General features: G+C 44.5%; 1 protein-coding gene across 1 annotated transcript in view; it reads left to right on the forward strand.

Moving 5' to 3' along the window:
* Nucleotides 1-3,605, forward strand: part of abcg4a (ATP-binding cassette, sub-family G (WHITE), member 4a) — a 44,350-nt gene extending 40,745 nt beyond the window's left edge. Inside the window, exon 15 of the mRNA XM_024394813.2 lies at nucleotides 103-3,605. Coding sequence (XP_024250581.1) covers nucleotides 103-328 — 226 coding nt within the window. The 3' untranslated portion in view covers nucleotides 329-3,605. The remainder of the gene's footprint in view (nucleotides 1-102) is intronic.
* The last annotated feature ends 13,731 nt before the right edge of the window (nucleotides 3,606-17,336 follow it).

Below are 17,336 nucleotides of genomic sequence, written 5' to 3' on the forward strand. Positions count from 1 at the left end.
TGGAATGCTCTCCAACAATCTGGTAAACCTGCTCATTATGTTACTCTGTGCAGGGTGTTTGTGTTACTCATTCAACTTCTCCTTCTCCACTTCTCCTACCAGGTATGGCTTTGAGGGGGTGATCCTGTCCATCTATGGGATGAATCGTTCGGAGCTGGAGTGTCCTGGGGTGGTGTGTAAGTTCCAGAAGCCCGAGGAGGTTCTACAGCTACTGGACGTGGAGGATGCTAAGCTCTATGTGGACTTCCTGGTTCTGGGTGTGTTCTTCCTGGTCCTCAGACTGGCTACATACCTGGTGCTCAAATACAAAGTCATAGCAGAGCGATAAGACGAAGAGTACATTACATTTTTTTTGCAAGGTTTTATCTTTTTATTAAAAAAGGACAATAACTTAAGACCACAAATTATAGTTTCCCCTCCCTTACTATAAGTCATTTTAGTTTAAAATGTCCTTACAGTAATCCAATTTGTTTACAGTATTTAACCTTTATTATCCAACAATACTGTGTAAAAGAACTATACACAAACAAACAGATACCCAATATAGTAACTACAGTATAAAGCATGTGTCTCTATGGAATGAAGAGGAGATGTACAGTAGCTGGTGGGGGACAATCCCAACAGCCCACACTGCACTGCATCCAAGAGCTCAACTCCTGTCCTATTTACGAAGGTTAAGGATACACAAACCTCTTGGTCCGAGATGGGACAGGACTGTGTCAGTTTGTTTCCACCCGCAAGGCTACACTTCTCCTGTCCTTATACATTTCCACTGAAACCCAAAGACATCCCAAAGGACAATTGCACAAACACTGTGCCCGGACAAAAAGGTTGAAATATGGACATGTGGTGAACATGAGACATGGGAAGAGGACTTCAGGGCTGGGGGAGGTCTGGACTAAAGAAACTTCTCTGAAAATATCCCTCCCTTTCCTTTGGCTGTTTGCAATGGAACTGAGTCCCACTGGATTAGAGAATTGGTCTTGGCACAGAGTTCCAGGGGTTTCAAATCACTGGACAGTGTTCTCTCTAAATGAGTATACACCAGACATGGTAGAAAGACAGCCAGAAGATCCATAACAATATGTCATAATTTGTCTCCATTTCCTGTGATGTCATAGTCTTCCCAGGATCTTTTGGGTAAGCCCACCACCCTGACTATTCTGGATGTGGACCACAGAATATGTCAGGTTTCATTTTGTCAATTAAATCAAAGATGGCTGAACATAAGTGGACTTGAGAATGTGAACTCCGTGACAGGGTAGTATGCAAGACTGTGCACACTTTTGGAGAAGTGTTGAGAATCTGGACACAGCCCCATAATCAGAATGCATTTCAGATGAGGAGAGTGAGAGAGGGTGTGGGTCTACTTCCCAAACATTGACACTCAACATTATGTTTCTATTGTAACCATGCTGTGTTGTAGTTGATTGGGAGAACATTCCAGAACTGGACTCTAAAACATAGTGGATCTTCACAGAAATTTTACTGGACTGCAGCCCCCTCAACAGAAGACAATACAGTGTTTTTCTTGACATGAGGGGGACTTGATGGCTGAACTTAAGGAGTGACTTATTTTTTGTTTGTTTGTGTAATTGCAATAGCCAACTCTGTGGTAGACAATGTGTGCTTTCCTGCAAATCAAATGGTGTCACCATTTGGACCCAAGACAAAAAGCGTAAACTGCTTGTTTTTGCTTGTTAAAAAGAATGTAGACTCCTTCTCTTCTAGAGAAATTCAATTACTGTTCTATTCTGTTGTTTTGCATTCTGGCAGTCTGACAGGCACATGTGTGTTGTGAAAACCATTGTTGCTAGGTACTTGAGATAATGGCTGGGCAGTTTTTGTGCCTCTGCACTGGAATGGTCTGAGCTTTGTTCGCTTCAATGCACATTATTTGCACATAGACCATATGCTAACACTCATACACAGACATAGATACACACACGCACACACACACATGCACAACCATATACACAGCTATGTTTAGCCAAGCTTCTCTGTGTCACAAGGCAATGCAAATATTTTTTTCCAATAGACTATATTGCTATGGAAAGATTTCTGACTCAAACTATGCTACGTCGTAATCCTCATTATAATTGGCACAATGGATTTATAACACCACCATGTCCTGTGTATTCAGAACTTGTAATAATAATGTCAGTATATAATCACATGATTGTACAGTGAGTATGTTATGCTGTAAAGAAAATGTACAAATGCACTTTTTGATGTATGTTTATTGCTTATTTTTTTGTATTTTATTTTATTTTTATATATCCATGTGAAAAGTGCTGCTTGAAGGGGTCAGCAACTAATTGTTGCATGATGATTTGTGGAAGGAAATAATGAACTATAACATTTGAAACATTATATAGAGGAATGGTGACCCACTAAAGTATTATCTTATTCCCTCCCCAAATATTTACCCAAGTTGGTACCAGAGTTTTACTTGTTCTTTCTTTTTGACATTTACTCTGGATACCCATGATTCCTTGACAGTGATGGTGTACATTCTAAAGCAGGGGTACAAAGATGTGAACTAGACAGCAGACACAGAAGTCTGAGGCTGTCTGAATAGTACTTACCGATATTGTAATTTCTGTTAAAAAAAAATACCAGGATGTTATTATACGTAGTTTCAAGTCCATTGTGCAATATTCCATTATAGAGGGAGAGCCAGTTGAGTAGAAATGTATGTGCTGTAACCAACTCTTCTATCATTGCCATGCAATACATTATGTTTGGCATGACAAGAAAGAAGAGTTGGCTACCTCACATACAGTATGGGACCAGGCTACAAGTGTGGTTGGGGAGCTGTATGTGAATTCAGCCTTAAAGCAGGATTAGAATGATAATGTATATTTAGTCTCTGTTCCTGTGGCTTAGTCTTAGTCTCTTAATAAAGGAAGACAACAGAACAGATTGTCTTGAATCTCTTACAAATAGCAATAGTCTCTCTGCTTTGTCAGTTTTACCTAATTTCTCCTCCTCAGATATTTTTTACAGTGCTCATGTTATGTCTCTGACCTGCTTAGTTGTTTTTCTGTATGGAAAAAGATGCACATCCAACGTCGTTGTACAAGAGCTGGATATCCCCCCCAAAATATGTTCTGCAAATGATAGAGAATTCTTTGCTGTAGCCTATCCATGCTATGTGTGCAATACCCATCCAAGGGCATTTTATCTCTTTGCAGACTGATTTTAGGGCGAGAAGAATGTGACGTGCCACTGTGGCTCAGCCAGAAAATCTTTCATGTTATGTTTGCATTGTGTTAAGCTCCGCATATGACACGTTTTGGGAAATGCCAGTCGGTGCAGAATTTTGCATTGTATTCATGCATGGCTAATGATGATCATTGATTATCCTTCGGAGTGTTGCACTGGTATGATGGGCAATGATGCTGCTGGATATTGATTATTTATAGTGGAATAACAGACCGTTTACACCACCAAAACTTATTTTTGTCTTACTATAATGTCTTATCTTGTTGTGTTTATTTGTTTATCATTCTGTTGATGTAATTGTTCTATCAACTTCAACAATGCAAGTTCTGTGTACTGAACGCAGTTCAAAAGATTACAATAAAGACAATTATTTATAACCTGTTCCAAGATAAGATTTGTTTGAATATTCATGTTTTGGTGAGTTTTTAAAATTTTAATTAGAGGATATACATAAATGTCCGATCTAATATAGGAAAGAATATGTGACACCATTCTTTCACAAGAAATTCCATAATTTGGTATTTTGTTGATGGTAGTAGAAAACACTATCTGAGGCATCGCACCAGAATCTCCCAATCGGGTTCAGATCTGGTGACTGACACACACACACCGTAACACAACCCTTTACACACTCTATGTCCCTTTGAGACCCTTCTTTCAAAGTGGCTGAGATCTCTTATTCTATCCATGGTAGCCAAAATAATGGGAAACTGGGCCTTTCTATACATGACCCTAAGCATGATGGGATGTTAATTGCTTAATTAACTCGAACCACACCTGTGTGGAAGCACCTGCTTTCAGTATACTTTGTATCCTTAAATTTACTCAACTGTTTCCTTTATTTTGGCAGATACCGGTATGTCTTTGAACTACTGATGTCATCATCCTCAGCATCAGACGACAGCAGTTTGTGGGTAAGGGAGCCCCCTGCTGCCACCGGAAATGTATTTCAAGCAACAACTTGTCTGATCAACAGCTGTTGATGGAACACTAGCCTATATACAGTTGAAGTTCGAAGTTTACATACACTTAGGTTGGAGTCATTAAATCTTGTTTTTCAACCACTCCACAAATTTCTTGTTAACAAACTACAGTTTTGGCAAGTCGGTTAGGACATCTATTTTGTGCATGACACAAGTAATGTTCCCAACAATTGTTTACAGATTATTTCACTTATAATTCACTGTATCACAATTCCAGAGGGTCAGAAGATTACATACACTAAGTTGACTGTGCCTTTAAACAGCTTGGAAAATTCCAGAAAATTATGCCATGGCTTTAGAAGCTTGTGTTAGGCTAATTTACATCATTTGAGTCAATTGGAGGTGTACCTGTGGATGTATTTCAAGGCCTACCTTCGAACTCAGTGCCTCTTTGCTTGACATCATTTGAAAATCAAAAGAAATCAGCCAAGACCTCAGAAAAAAGTTGTGGACCTCCACAAGTCTGGTTCATCCTTGGGAGCAATTTCCAAACACCTGAAGGTACCACGTTCATCTGTACAAACAATAGTACGCAAGTATAAACAATATGGGACCAAGCAGCCATCACACCGCTCAGGAAGGAGACATGTTCTGTCTCCTAGAGATTAACGTACTTGCGAAAAGTGCAAATCAATCCCAGAACAGCAAAGGACCTTGTGAAGATGCTGGAGGAAACAGGTACAAAAGTATCTACATCAAAGTCCTATAGCGACATAACCTGAAAGGCCGCTCAGCAAGGAAGAAGCCACTGCTCCAAAACCAACATAAAAAAGTCAGACTACGGTTTGCCACTGCACATGGGGACTGTTACGAATCCCTTTGGCCCGGCAGTCTAAGGTGGATGGTAACGAGACCCATAACATAACTCATATAGTAATGAAAAAGTATGTGAGAACGAAAAACCACAGACAACTAAATTTACAGTCAGACACTCATGGTTTATTTTTAAACACACGGTAAAGGGGAGCTGGAAAAGGGGCTGAGCTGGACCCAAGGAAAGAAATAAGTATTCAAAAACACCCCTAAGCTAGTCTACCTGCTTCAACAACAGCTAGCTAACTAACCAAAAATACAGTGGGTGGTCCACCCAGTTCTAACTAGTGTATTTAGACAAAGTTTACCTATGGGTAGTGTGTGCCCATGGGCAACTTGTCTTGGTACCCCCTTTCCCACCATCAAACAAACAGTCAAACACCATAACGGACAAAGTTAAATGTAGTTGCAAAACCAAAAGCGAGACCTCTGCATACAAATAGAGAGGGAGGGAGAGACACAGAGAGAAAGAGCTCTAGAGAAAACAACTGAATGGATTTTTTAAACCAAGGGAAAGGGGATGTGATTGGGTAATGGAAACAGGAGGAGGTGTGTCTTCTGATTGATGACTGATTGAGGAATGATGATTGCCACCTGTGAGGAGGGGAGAAGGAGAGAAAATAAATACACACAGGATACACACACACAGGATACCTGTATCCATAACACTGCCACGCTTGTTAAAAGAGCAACCCATGGGGATTGCAACCACAGTATTTACAAAACATACCAAAAATTATCATATTTACACATGAGACAAAGCATCTGCCAATACATTATCAGAACCCTTTTTGTGGCGAATCTCCAAATTATAATTTTGCACAATAAGCGCCCAACACATAAGACGCTGGTTCTGGTTGTACATCCGGTGGAGAAACACTAAGGGGTTATGATCAGTATAATACAATCACTGGTAGGGCACTGGAACCAATATATACCTCAAAGTATTGCAGAGATAATAACAAAGCTTGAGCTTCTTGTTCGATAGTTGCATAATTTTTCTGACATTTGTTAAATTTTCGTGAAATATAGCAAACAGGAAGATCCACTCTTGTCCTGCTGCAGTAGAACAGCACCAGCCCCTCTGGCACTAGCATCTACCTCAAGTTTAATTAAACTGTTGTTCAAAATCCGTACAGGGGTATTACATAAGAGTGTTTTCGCAGTATCAAAAGCTACCTTTTACAATCAGAGGACCACTCAAACGATCTTGCCGGACTGAATAAATCGGTCAATGGAGCAACTACTGCAGAGAAATATTTACAGACACTACGGTAGTAGCCAACCATCCCCAAAAAGCAGCGTAGCTCTCGTCTGGTGGTAGGTGCGGGAATGCAGTTATAGCCAAGACCTTGGCATCAACAGGGCGCACCTGTCCATGGCCGACCTCTTTGCCGAGATAGGTAACAGTAGCCTTCCCAAACTTACACTGCCAAGTTCAGGGTTAGAGAAGCAGTTGCCAAACGTTCGCATACTACCCTTAGAGAGTCAACATGATCTGACCACTCAGACGAATGAATCACTAGATACGGCATTAACCAGTCGTTGGAAAGTAGCTGGTGCATTCCGCATCCCAAAAGCCATGACAGAGTATTGTAGGAAGTTGTCTGGGGTCACAAAGGCAGAAATCTCAGAAGCACGTGAGGTTAACGGAACCTGCCAGTAACCTTTTTTAAGAGGTCCAACTTAGTTACAGCACCAACAGTGTTGATACAGTCGTCCAGTCTGGGTAACGGGAACGAATCTGGCATTGTGACAGAATTTACCTTTCGATAATCTGTACATAACCTGGACGTACCATCAGGTTTAGGAACCAGAATGCAAGGAGAACTCCAAGGGCTTGAACTTGGCGTAGCCAGGTCATTCTCCAACAAATATCTCACCTCATCCATCATTATCTTCCTCTTAGAAGCGTTGACACGATATGGGTGTTGCTTGATAGGGGCAGCATTTCCAACATTAATGTCATGTTCCAACACGCTTGTGCGAGAAGGAACATCATTAAAGAGACATGGAAAACTGTGTAGTAGCCTCACAATATCGTCAGCCAGTCCGTTGGTTAAATGAACCAGATAGTGATAGAGAGACAGCAGCATTTCTGAGTTGGGCAATCTAACGCACTGCTGCGGAGTATTGCGCAACTCTAATCTGTCTCCATCAACATCATCAATATGACAGCCCACTATCATAGCAGCAGAAGCAGAGACAGTAGTACCTTCCGCTGTTCCGGGTGTGGTATGCCTTCAACATGTTAATGTGACACACACGAGATTGGCATTTTCTATCAGGAGTTTGAAGCACATAATCAGTTTCACTTAATTTATTGTCAATTAAATAAGGACCAGAGAAACGAAGATCCTGGATCAGGCAATAACACCAGTACTTGGTCACCTGGCTGTAGTGGACGAGAAACAGCCTGTTTATCATAGTGTCTTTTTATACTCCTCTGTGAGGAACACAGAGCTTCCTTTGTGAGAGCACAGGCTTGGTGTAGGCGCTCACGAAGGTGACTAATGTAGTCCAACACATTCTAAATCAAATCAAATTTTATTTGTCACATACACATGGTTAGCAGATGTTAATGCGAGTGTAGCGAAATGCTTGTGCTTCTAGTTCCGAAAATGCAGTAATAACCAACGAGTAATCTAACCTAACAATTCCAAAATGACTACCTTATACACATAAGTGTAAAGGGATAAAGAATATGTACATAAAGATATATGAATGAGTGATGGAACAGAACGGCATAGGCAAGATGCAGTAGATGGTATCGAGTACAGTATATACAGTATATCACAAAAGTGAGTTCACCCCTCACATTTTTGTAAATATTTGAGTATATATTTTCATGTGACAACACTGAAGAAATGGTACTTTGCTACAATGTAAAGTAGTGAGTGTACAGCTTGTATAACAGTGTAAATTTGCTGTCCCCTGAAAATAACTCAACACACAGCCATTAATGTCTAAACCGCTGGCAACAAAAGTGAGTACACCCCTAAGTGAAAATGTCAAAATTGGGCCCAAAGTGTCAATATTTTGTGTGGCCACCATCATTTTCCAGCACTGCCTTAGCCCTCTTGGGCATGGAGTTCACCAGAGCTTCACAGGTTGCCACTGGAGTCCTCTTCCACTCCATGATGACATCACAGAGCTGGTGGATGTTAGAGACCTTGCACTCCTCCACCTTCCGTTTGAGGATGCCCCACAGATGCTCAATAGGGTTTAGGTCTGGAGACATGCTTGGCCAGTACATCAACTTTACCCGCAGCTTCTTTAGCAAGGCAGTGGTCGTCTTGGAGGTGTGTTTGGGGTCGTTATCATGTTGGAATACTGCCCTGCGGCCCAGTCTCCGAAGGGAGGGGATCATGCTCTGCTTCAGTATGTCACAGTACATGTTGGCATTCATGGTTCCCTCAATGAACTGTAGCTCCCCAGTGCCGGCAGCACTCATGCAGCCCCAGACCATGACAATCCCACCGCCACTTGTCTTTGTACTCCTCACCTGGTTGCGCCACACACGCTTGACACCATCTGAACCAAATAAGTTTATCTTGGTCTCATCAGACCACAGGACATGGTTCCAGTAATCTATGTCCTTAGTCTGCTTGTCTTCAGCAAACTGTTTGCGGGCTTTCTTGTGCATCATCTTTAGAAGAGGCTTCCTTCTGGGACGACAGCCATGCAGACCAATTTGATGCAGTGAATGGCGTGTGGTCTGAGCACTGACAGGCTGACCCCCCACCCCTTCAACCTCTGCAGCAATGCTGGCAGCACTCATATGTCTATTTCCCAAAGACAACCTCTGGATATGACGCTGAGCACGTGCACTCAACTTCTTTGGTCGACCATGGCGAGGCCTGTTCTGAGTGGAACCTGTCCAGTTAAACCGCTGTATGGTCTTGGCCACCGTGCTGCAGCTCAGTTTCAGGGTCTTGGCAATCTTCTTATAGCCCAGGCCATCTTTATGTAGAGCAACAATTATTTTTTTCAGATCCTTAGAGAGTTCTTTGCCATGAGGTGCCATGTTGATCTTCCAGTCACCAGTCAGTATGAGGGAGTGTGAGAGCGATGACACCAAATTTAACACACCTGCTCCCCATTCACACCTGAGACCTTGTAACACGAACGAGTCACATGACACCGGGGAGGAAAACGGCTAATTGGGCCCAATTTGGACATTTTCACATAGGGGTGTACACACACACACACACACACACACACACACACACACACACACACACACACACACACACACACACACACACACACACACACACACACACACACACACACACACACACACACACACACACACAGGGTTTAGATTGACACTCACTCTATTTTTATATCTATATACTTTTATGAGTGTATATATATTTGTAGGATTTTTGTAGGATTGTAGGATTTTTAATGAATTTATTTGCAAATTATGGTGGAAAATAAGTATTTGGTCACCTACAAACAAGCAAGATTTCTGGCTCTCACAGACCTGTAACTTCTTCTTTAAGAGGCTCCTCTGCCCTCCACTCGTTACCTGTATTAATGGCACCTGTTTGAACTTGTTATCAGTATAAAAGACACCTGTCCACAACCTCAAACAGTCACACTCCAAACTCCACTATGGCCAAGACCAAAGAGCTGTCAAAGGACACCAGAAACAAAATTGTAGACCTGCACCAGGCTGGGAAGACTGAATCTGCAATAGGTAAGCAGCTTGGTTTGAAGAAATCAACTGTGGGAGCAATTGTTAGGAAATGGAAGACATACAAGACTACTGATAATCTCCCTCGATCTGGGGCTCCACGCAAGATCTCACCCCGTGGGGTCAAAATGATCACAAGAACGGTGAGCAAAAATCCCAGAACCACACGGGGGGACCTAGTGAATGACCTGCAGAGAGCTGGGACCAAAGTAACAAAGCCTACCATCAGTAACACACCAAGCCGCCAGGGACTCAAATCCTGCAGTGCCAGACGTGTCCCCCTGCTTAAGGCAGTACATGTCCAGGCCCGTCTGAAGTTTGCTAGAGAGCATTTGGATGATCCAGAAGAAGATTGGGAGAATGTCATATGGTCAGATGAAACCAAAATATAACTTTTTGGTAAAAACTCAACTCGTCGTGTTTGGAGGACAAAGAATGCTGAGTTGCATCCAAAGAACACCGTAGCTACTGTGAAGCATGGGGGTGAAAACATCATGCTTTGGGGATGCTTTGCTGCAAAGGGACCAGGACGACTGATCCGTGTAAAGTAAAGTATGAATGGGGCCATGTATCGTGAGATTTTGAGTGAAAACCTCCTTCCATCAGCAAGGGCATTGAAGATGAAACGTGGCTGGGTCTTTCAGCATGACAATGATCCCAAACACACCGCCTGGGCAACGAAGGAGTGGCTTCGTAAGAAGCATTTCAAGGTCCTGGAGTGACCTAGCCAGTCTCCAGATCTCAACCCCATAGAAAATCTTTGGAGGGAGTTGAAAGTCAGTGTTGCCCAGCAACAGCCCCAAAACATCACTGCTCTAGAGGAGATCTGCATGGAGGAATGGGCCAAAATACCAGCAACAGTGTGTGAAAACCTTGTGAAGACTTACAGAAAACGTTTGACCTCTGTCATTGCCAACGAATGGTATATAACAAAGTATTGAGATAAACTTTTGTTATTGACCAAATACTTATTTTCCACCATAATTTGCAAATAAATTCATTAAAAATCGTACAATGTGATTTTCTGGATTTGTTCCCCTCATTTTGTCTGTCATAGTTGAAGCGTACCTATGATGAAAATTACAGGCCTCTCCCATCTTTTTAGGTGGGAGAACTTTCACAATTGGTGGCTGACTAAATACTTTTTTGCCCCATTGTAAGTATATAATTGTTTACTATTAATAAACAAATAAATCAGGTAAGTTTGTACTTTTTCTTCACATTTCCCTCTCAAGAAGCTAAGCTTCTTCTGGAAAAATGTAAGAGTAAGTATTACATGATTCTTGTTAAACATGAATTCTTGTTAAACATGAATTTAAACAAACTAAGTACATATTCTTGTGCCTGACATAGTAAACAACCTTTGCTTGTTGAGTTTTAGACCTTTGTTATCCAAACACAGTCAATCTGGATCAGAAAATGAAACATAAAAAATGTATTTCACACACAAGATTTATTACCAGCAAATAGGACAATCATCACACTGGCACCCTGCACGAAGATAGGGATCAGCATATGAGGGCACAAGGCAAAACCCAAATGCTGACATAGGAGGCAGATGGTAGAGCTCCAAAATGTATTATAACAAAGGGAGTAGGCAAAGGTAGTTTGGGGACATGTGAGAGTTCATAAACCAGGTCAGAGTCCAAACAATACCAGATGATAGACAGTCTCAAGGTCAGGCCAGGCAGGGGTCAGAAACCAGATTCGAGTCCAAAACAGTACAAGGGGAAAGACAGGCTGGTAGTCAGAACAGGCAGAGTGGTCAGGCAGGCGGGTTTGGAGTCAGGACAGGCAAGGGTAGAAACCAGGAGGACTATAAACAGAGACTGGGAAAGAAAAATAGCAGCAAAGAAAAATGCTGGTTGACTTGGCAAACAAGACAAACTGGCACAGAGAGACAGGAAACACAGAGATACATGTATATACACTGGGGATGATAAGCGACACCTGGAGGGGGTGGACACAATCACAAGTGTTACATTCTTTTAGCATTGACTATACTAATATAATAATCAGCAACCCAAAGTTTTTAACTACTGTCACGTTCTGACCATAGTTCTGTTATTTTATTCTTTGTTTTAGTATGGTCAGGGCGTGAGTTGGTGTGGGCAGTCTGTTTGTTTTTCTATGTTGGTTTTTGTGTTCGGCCTAGTATGGTTCTCAATCAGAGGCAGGTGTCGTTAGTTGTCTCTGATTGAGAATCATACTTTAGGTAGCCTGGGTATCACTTTTGGTTTGTGGGTGTTTGTTTCCATGTGAGTGTTTTGGCCACACGGTACTGTTTCGGTTTTGTAAATTCTCGTTGTAATTTATTGTTTAGTGTTCTGGGTTTTTATTAAATATCATCATGAACACTTACCACACTGCGCTTTGGTCCTCCTCTCTTTCTCCCGAAGACGATCGTTACAGAAACACCCACCACAAAAGGACCAAGCAGCGTGGTAACAGGCAGCAACAGCGTTCGCAGGACTCCTGGACTTGGGAGGAGATTCTGGACGGCAAGGGACCATGGGCACAGGCTGGAGAATATCGCCGCCCCAAGGCTGAGCTGGAGGCAGCGAAAGCGGAGAGGCGGCGGTATGAGGAGGCAGCATGGCAGCGGGGCTGGAAGCCCGAGAGGCAGACCCAAAACTTTCTTGGGGGGAGCAAAGTCAGGAAGGAGACCTGAGCCAACTCCCCGTGCTTACCGGAGAGCGAGAGGGACCGGGCAGGCACCGTGTTATGCGGTGGAGCGCACGGTGTTCCCGGTGCATGTGCATAGCCCGGTGCGGTACATTCCAGCTCCTCGTATCGGCCCGGGATAGAGTGGGCATCGAGCCAGGTGCCATGAAGCCTGCTCTACGCATCTGGTCTCCAGTGCGTCTCCTCGGGCCGGCATACATGGCACCAGCCTTACGCATGGTGTCCCCGGTTCGCCAGCACAGCCCAGTGTGGGCTATTCCACCTCGCTGCACTGGCCTGGCTACGGGGAGCATTCGACCAGGTAAGGTTGGGCAGGCTCGGTGCTCAAGAGCTCCAGTGCGCCTGCACGGACTGGTCTATCCGGTGCCACCTCCACGCACCAGCCCTCTGGTGGCAGCACCCCGCACCAGGCTGTCTCTCCGTCTTCTCCCTACAGGTGCCGTCTTCTCGCCTGTCCAGTGCTGTCAGAGCCTTCCTCCTCTCCAGTGCTGTCAGAGCCTTCCTCCTCTCGAGCGCTGCCAGAGTCTCCCGTCTGTCCTAAGCCACCAGAGTCTCCCGTCTGTCCTGAGCTGCCAGAGTCTCCCGTCTGTCCTGAGCCGCCAGAGTCTCCCGTCTGTCCTGAGCCGCCAGAGTCTCTCGTCTGTCCTGAGCCGCCAGAGTCTCCCGTCTGTCCTGAGCCGCCAGAGTCTGCCGTCAGTCCTGAGCCACCAGAGCCGCCAGTCAGCCAGCAGCCGCCAGTCAGCCAGGAGGCGCCAGTCAGCCAGGAGCCACCAGAGCCATCAGTCAGCCAGGGGCCGCCAGAGCCGCCAGTCAGCCAGGAGCCGCCAGTCAGCCAGGAGCCGCCAGTCAGCCAGGAGCCGCCAGAGCCGCCAGTCAGCCAGGAGCCGCCAGAGCCGTCAGCCAGCCAGGATGCCAGAGCCGTCAGCCAGCCAGGAGCCGCCAGAGCCGCCAGTCAGCCAGGAGCCGCCAGAGCCGTCAGTCAGCCAGGCGATGCCAGAATCGCCCTTCACTCCCGTCCATTCGGGACCTGTGGTGAGGGTCCCCAGTTGGAGGTCGGCGGTGAGGGTTGTCGCTCGTAAGAGGCCACGAGGGCAGTTGAGGAGGCGGACAAAAACTGTTGTGAAGTGGGGTCCCCGTCCCGCACCAGAGCCGCCACCGCGGACAGACGCCCACCCAGACCCTCCCCTATATGTACCTAGACATACCAAAACCCCACAGATATACAAAAAACCCTAGACAAGCCAAAAACACACATACCACCCTTATCACACCCTGACCTAACCAAAATAATAAAGAAAACAATGATAACAAAGGTCAGGGCGTGACAGGTATCCACCAGTGCCCACTACCTCTCAGATCATAGGCGGGTCCAGCTGCTCAATAATGAGTTTGGTTTACCCTGAGATCTCAATTTCTGATCCCCAGTGCACAGTTTACCCAGATCTTCAGGAGCGGTCAACAAGTGAAGTTGCAGATCACCTCCGTGTTGCCAAAAATGTTGTGTAAATTCAGTACTGAGAGAGACTTTGTAATTTCTTCAACCAATCATCTTTATTTAATATTGATTAATTATTGCAATAATGAAACCGTCAGCCCAACAGCCTTGATTACTGGACTGAGAGTCTTTATATACCACACTTAAAACTGCTTCAACCATGGCTGCCCCCCCCCTCTCTCACTATCATTAGGCATTGTATGTGAGATGACAGCACCCACCCCATATGTGAGGCATCACAAGCCAATATTACTGGCATGTGTGGGTTGTAGTGCACAGACACTGAGGAGGAGGACCCCATGCATCTTCACTGTTTCAAATGCCTGCTGACATTGTTCTGACCACACCCAATGTCTATCTTTCTGTAAGAGCTCTGTCATAGTTTTGATGAGAGTAGAGAGGTTCTCCATGAACTTGCCATAGTAGGTAAGTAATGCCAGATATACTCTGAGATCTGTCACATTAGTTGGCACTGGAGCCTTTGCTTCAGTCTTTTCCTGCACTGGATGTAAGTCCCTGTTAGTTTGTCCTGTGACCTAAGTAAGTGACACTAGACTGACAAAATGCACACTTGTTTACTCTTAACCCATGCTCTTGCAGCCTCTGTAACACAGCTTCTACGTTCTGTAAGTGGTCCTCTGCCGATTTCCCTGTGATAAGAATGTCATCCAGAAAGTCATCCAGGTAAACCCTGTAAGACCTGTTCCATAACACGGAACCCAAACCAGCTGCGCGCGTGCACCATCGTGCATAAATGTATTTTGTCCCCTCACACCAAACGCGATCACGCCACGCAGGTTAAAATATCAAAACAAACTCTGACAGATCGAAAAGCATTAAATATGTATGGCAATTTAACTAGCTAGCTTGCACATGCTCGCTAATTTGTCCTTTTTAGCTAGCTTGCTGTTGCTAGCTAATTTGTCCTGGGATATAAACATTGAGTTGTTACTTTACCTGAAATGCACAAGGTCCTCTACTCCGACAATTAATCCACACATAAAACGGTCCACCGAATCATTTCTAGTCATCTCTCCTCCTTCCGGGCTTTTTCATCTTTGAATTTATATGGTGATTGGCATCTAAACTTTCTAAACAGACGCTCGTCGGAGAGCGAGAGTCGGAGAGCGAGACTCTGGCGGCTCAGGACAGGTGGGAGACTCTAGCAGCTCTGGACAGGCGGGAGACTAGCAGCTCTGGACAGGCGGGAGACTCTAGCAGCTCTGGACAGGCGGGAGACTCTAGCAGCTCTGGACAGGCGGGAGACTCTAGCAGCTCTGGACAGGCAGGAGACTCTAGCAGCTCTGGACAGGCGGGAAACTCTAGCAGCTCTGGACAGGCGGGAGACTCTAGCAGCTCTGGACAGACGGGAGACTCTAGCAGCTCTGGACAGATGGGAGACTCTAGCAGCTCTGGACAGATGGGAGACTAGCAGCTCTGGACAGACGAGGCGCACTGTAGGCCTGGTGCGGGGTGCCGGCGCTGGTGGTACTGGGCCGAGGTCACGCACCTCAGGGCGAGTGCGGGGAGGAGGAACAGGGAGTACTGGGCTCTGGACACGCACAGGAAGCCTGGTGCGGGGAGCAGCCACCGGAGGGCTGGTGCGTGAAGGTGGCACTGGATATTGGGGGTGGCTATTGCAAAGGGTGGCTATTTGAAGAATCTGAAATATAAAATATATTTTGAGTTGTTTAACACTTTTTTTTCATTCCATGTGTGTTTTTTCATAGTTTTGATGTCTTCACTATATCTACAAAGTTGAAAATAGTTTTTAAAAAGAAAGAAAGAAAAACCCTTGAATGAGTAAGTGTTCTGAAATAGTTACCGGTAGTGTATGTTTTTCAGAATAGAAAAGTTGGCGGGAGAGATGTTAGCTGAGTATATAGCATCGCTAAAGGGACTTGCGGCTACATGTGAGTTTGGGGCTGCACTAGAGGAGCAGCTGAGGGATCAGCTAGTTCATGGAGTTGCCAGTAAGGAGCTGCAGGGCAAGATGAGAGCTGCACGGAATACGGGGAGAATTGAACATCGGCAAAAGTATTGGACATTGTCAACAACTTCGAGTGCGCAGCCCAGATTATGCAGAAATTCCAGCAGACACCGTCTCAGTTGAGAACCGATCAGTTGACAACAATACGGGAGGGGCATCAACCCGGATCCTCCAAGGAGAAACAGTGGATGTCAGACCAGAGGGGGAAACGTCAAAGGACTGTTTCACTGTTTGGGGACAGGACATTCACATCAGACCTGCAGAGTTCACAGCAGATTTCCAAGGCAGAGCGTGCCAGAAGACAGGACATCTTGAAAGGGCTTACAGGGGGAGAGTATCGGCGGGGAACAGCGCGTTTTCTAAGCAACGCTCTCAAACAGCGCACTCTCATCCAGTTCACCTCTTGGGGCTAGGGGGCAGGATTTTCCCTTTTGGATAATTAGCGTGCCCATATTATTCATAGATTTGGATAGAAAACACTCTGAAGTTTCTAAAACTGTTTGAATCATGTCTGTGAGTATAACAGAACTTACGTAGCAGGCAAAACCCTGAGGCCTAACTGTTCAGATTTTTTTTTCCCCTCTCTGTTGCCAAGGGATATTTCTTGGGAACCTGTTTTCAGTTCCTACCACTTCCACTGGATGTCACCAGTCTTTGGAATTTGGTTGAGGTTATTCCTTTGTTCAATGAAGAAGTAGGCCAACTAGGAACTGGGTGCACTGTTGAGAGTTGCGCAAGAATTGAAAAGTGGCGCTAGTTTGAAATATTTTGGCAAAGTTTATAGGCAACTTTTGAAATATTTTGTAGTGACGTTGTGTTTTTTGTAAGCTGTTTTTTCTTGATCAAACGCACTTTATAAATGGATATTTTGGATATATATGGACGGAATTATTCGAACAAAAGCACCAATTGTGATGTTTATAGGACATATTGGAGTGCCAACAAAAGAAGCTTGTCAAAGGTAATGCATGTTTTATATTTTATTTCAGCGTTTTGTGTAGCGCCTGCAGGGTTGAAATATGCTAACCCCTTTGTTTACTGCTGGTGCTATCATCAGATAATAGCTTCTTATGCTTTCGCTGAAAAGCATTTTTAAAATCTGACATGTTGGCTGGATTCACAACGAGTGTAGCTTTAATTGAGTACCCTGCATGTGTGTTTTAATGAAAGTTTGAGTTTCATGAGAAGCTATTATCTGATAGCATGCACCCCCCCGCAATACCGGAAAAAGATGTAAACAAAGGAATTAGCGTAGCCGGCGCTACACAAAATGCAGGAATAAAATATAAAACATTCATTACCTTTGACGAGCTTCTTTGTTGGCACTCCTATATGTCCCATAAACATCACAATTGGGTCTTTTTTTCGATTAAATCCGTCCATGTATACCCAAAATGTCCATTTATGAAGCGAGTCTGATCCAGGAAAAAGCAGCTT

The sequence above is a fragment of the Oncorhynchus tshawytscha genome, linkage group LG30 (assembly GCF_018296145.1).
Source record: "Oncorhynchus tshawytscha isolate Ot180627B linkage group LG30, Otsh_v2.0, whole genome shotgun sequence".
In the NCBI taxonomy this organism is placed as follows: Eukaryota; Metazoa; Chordata; class Actinopteri; order Salmoniformes; family Salmonidae; genus Oncorhynchus; species Oncorhynchus tshawytscha.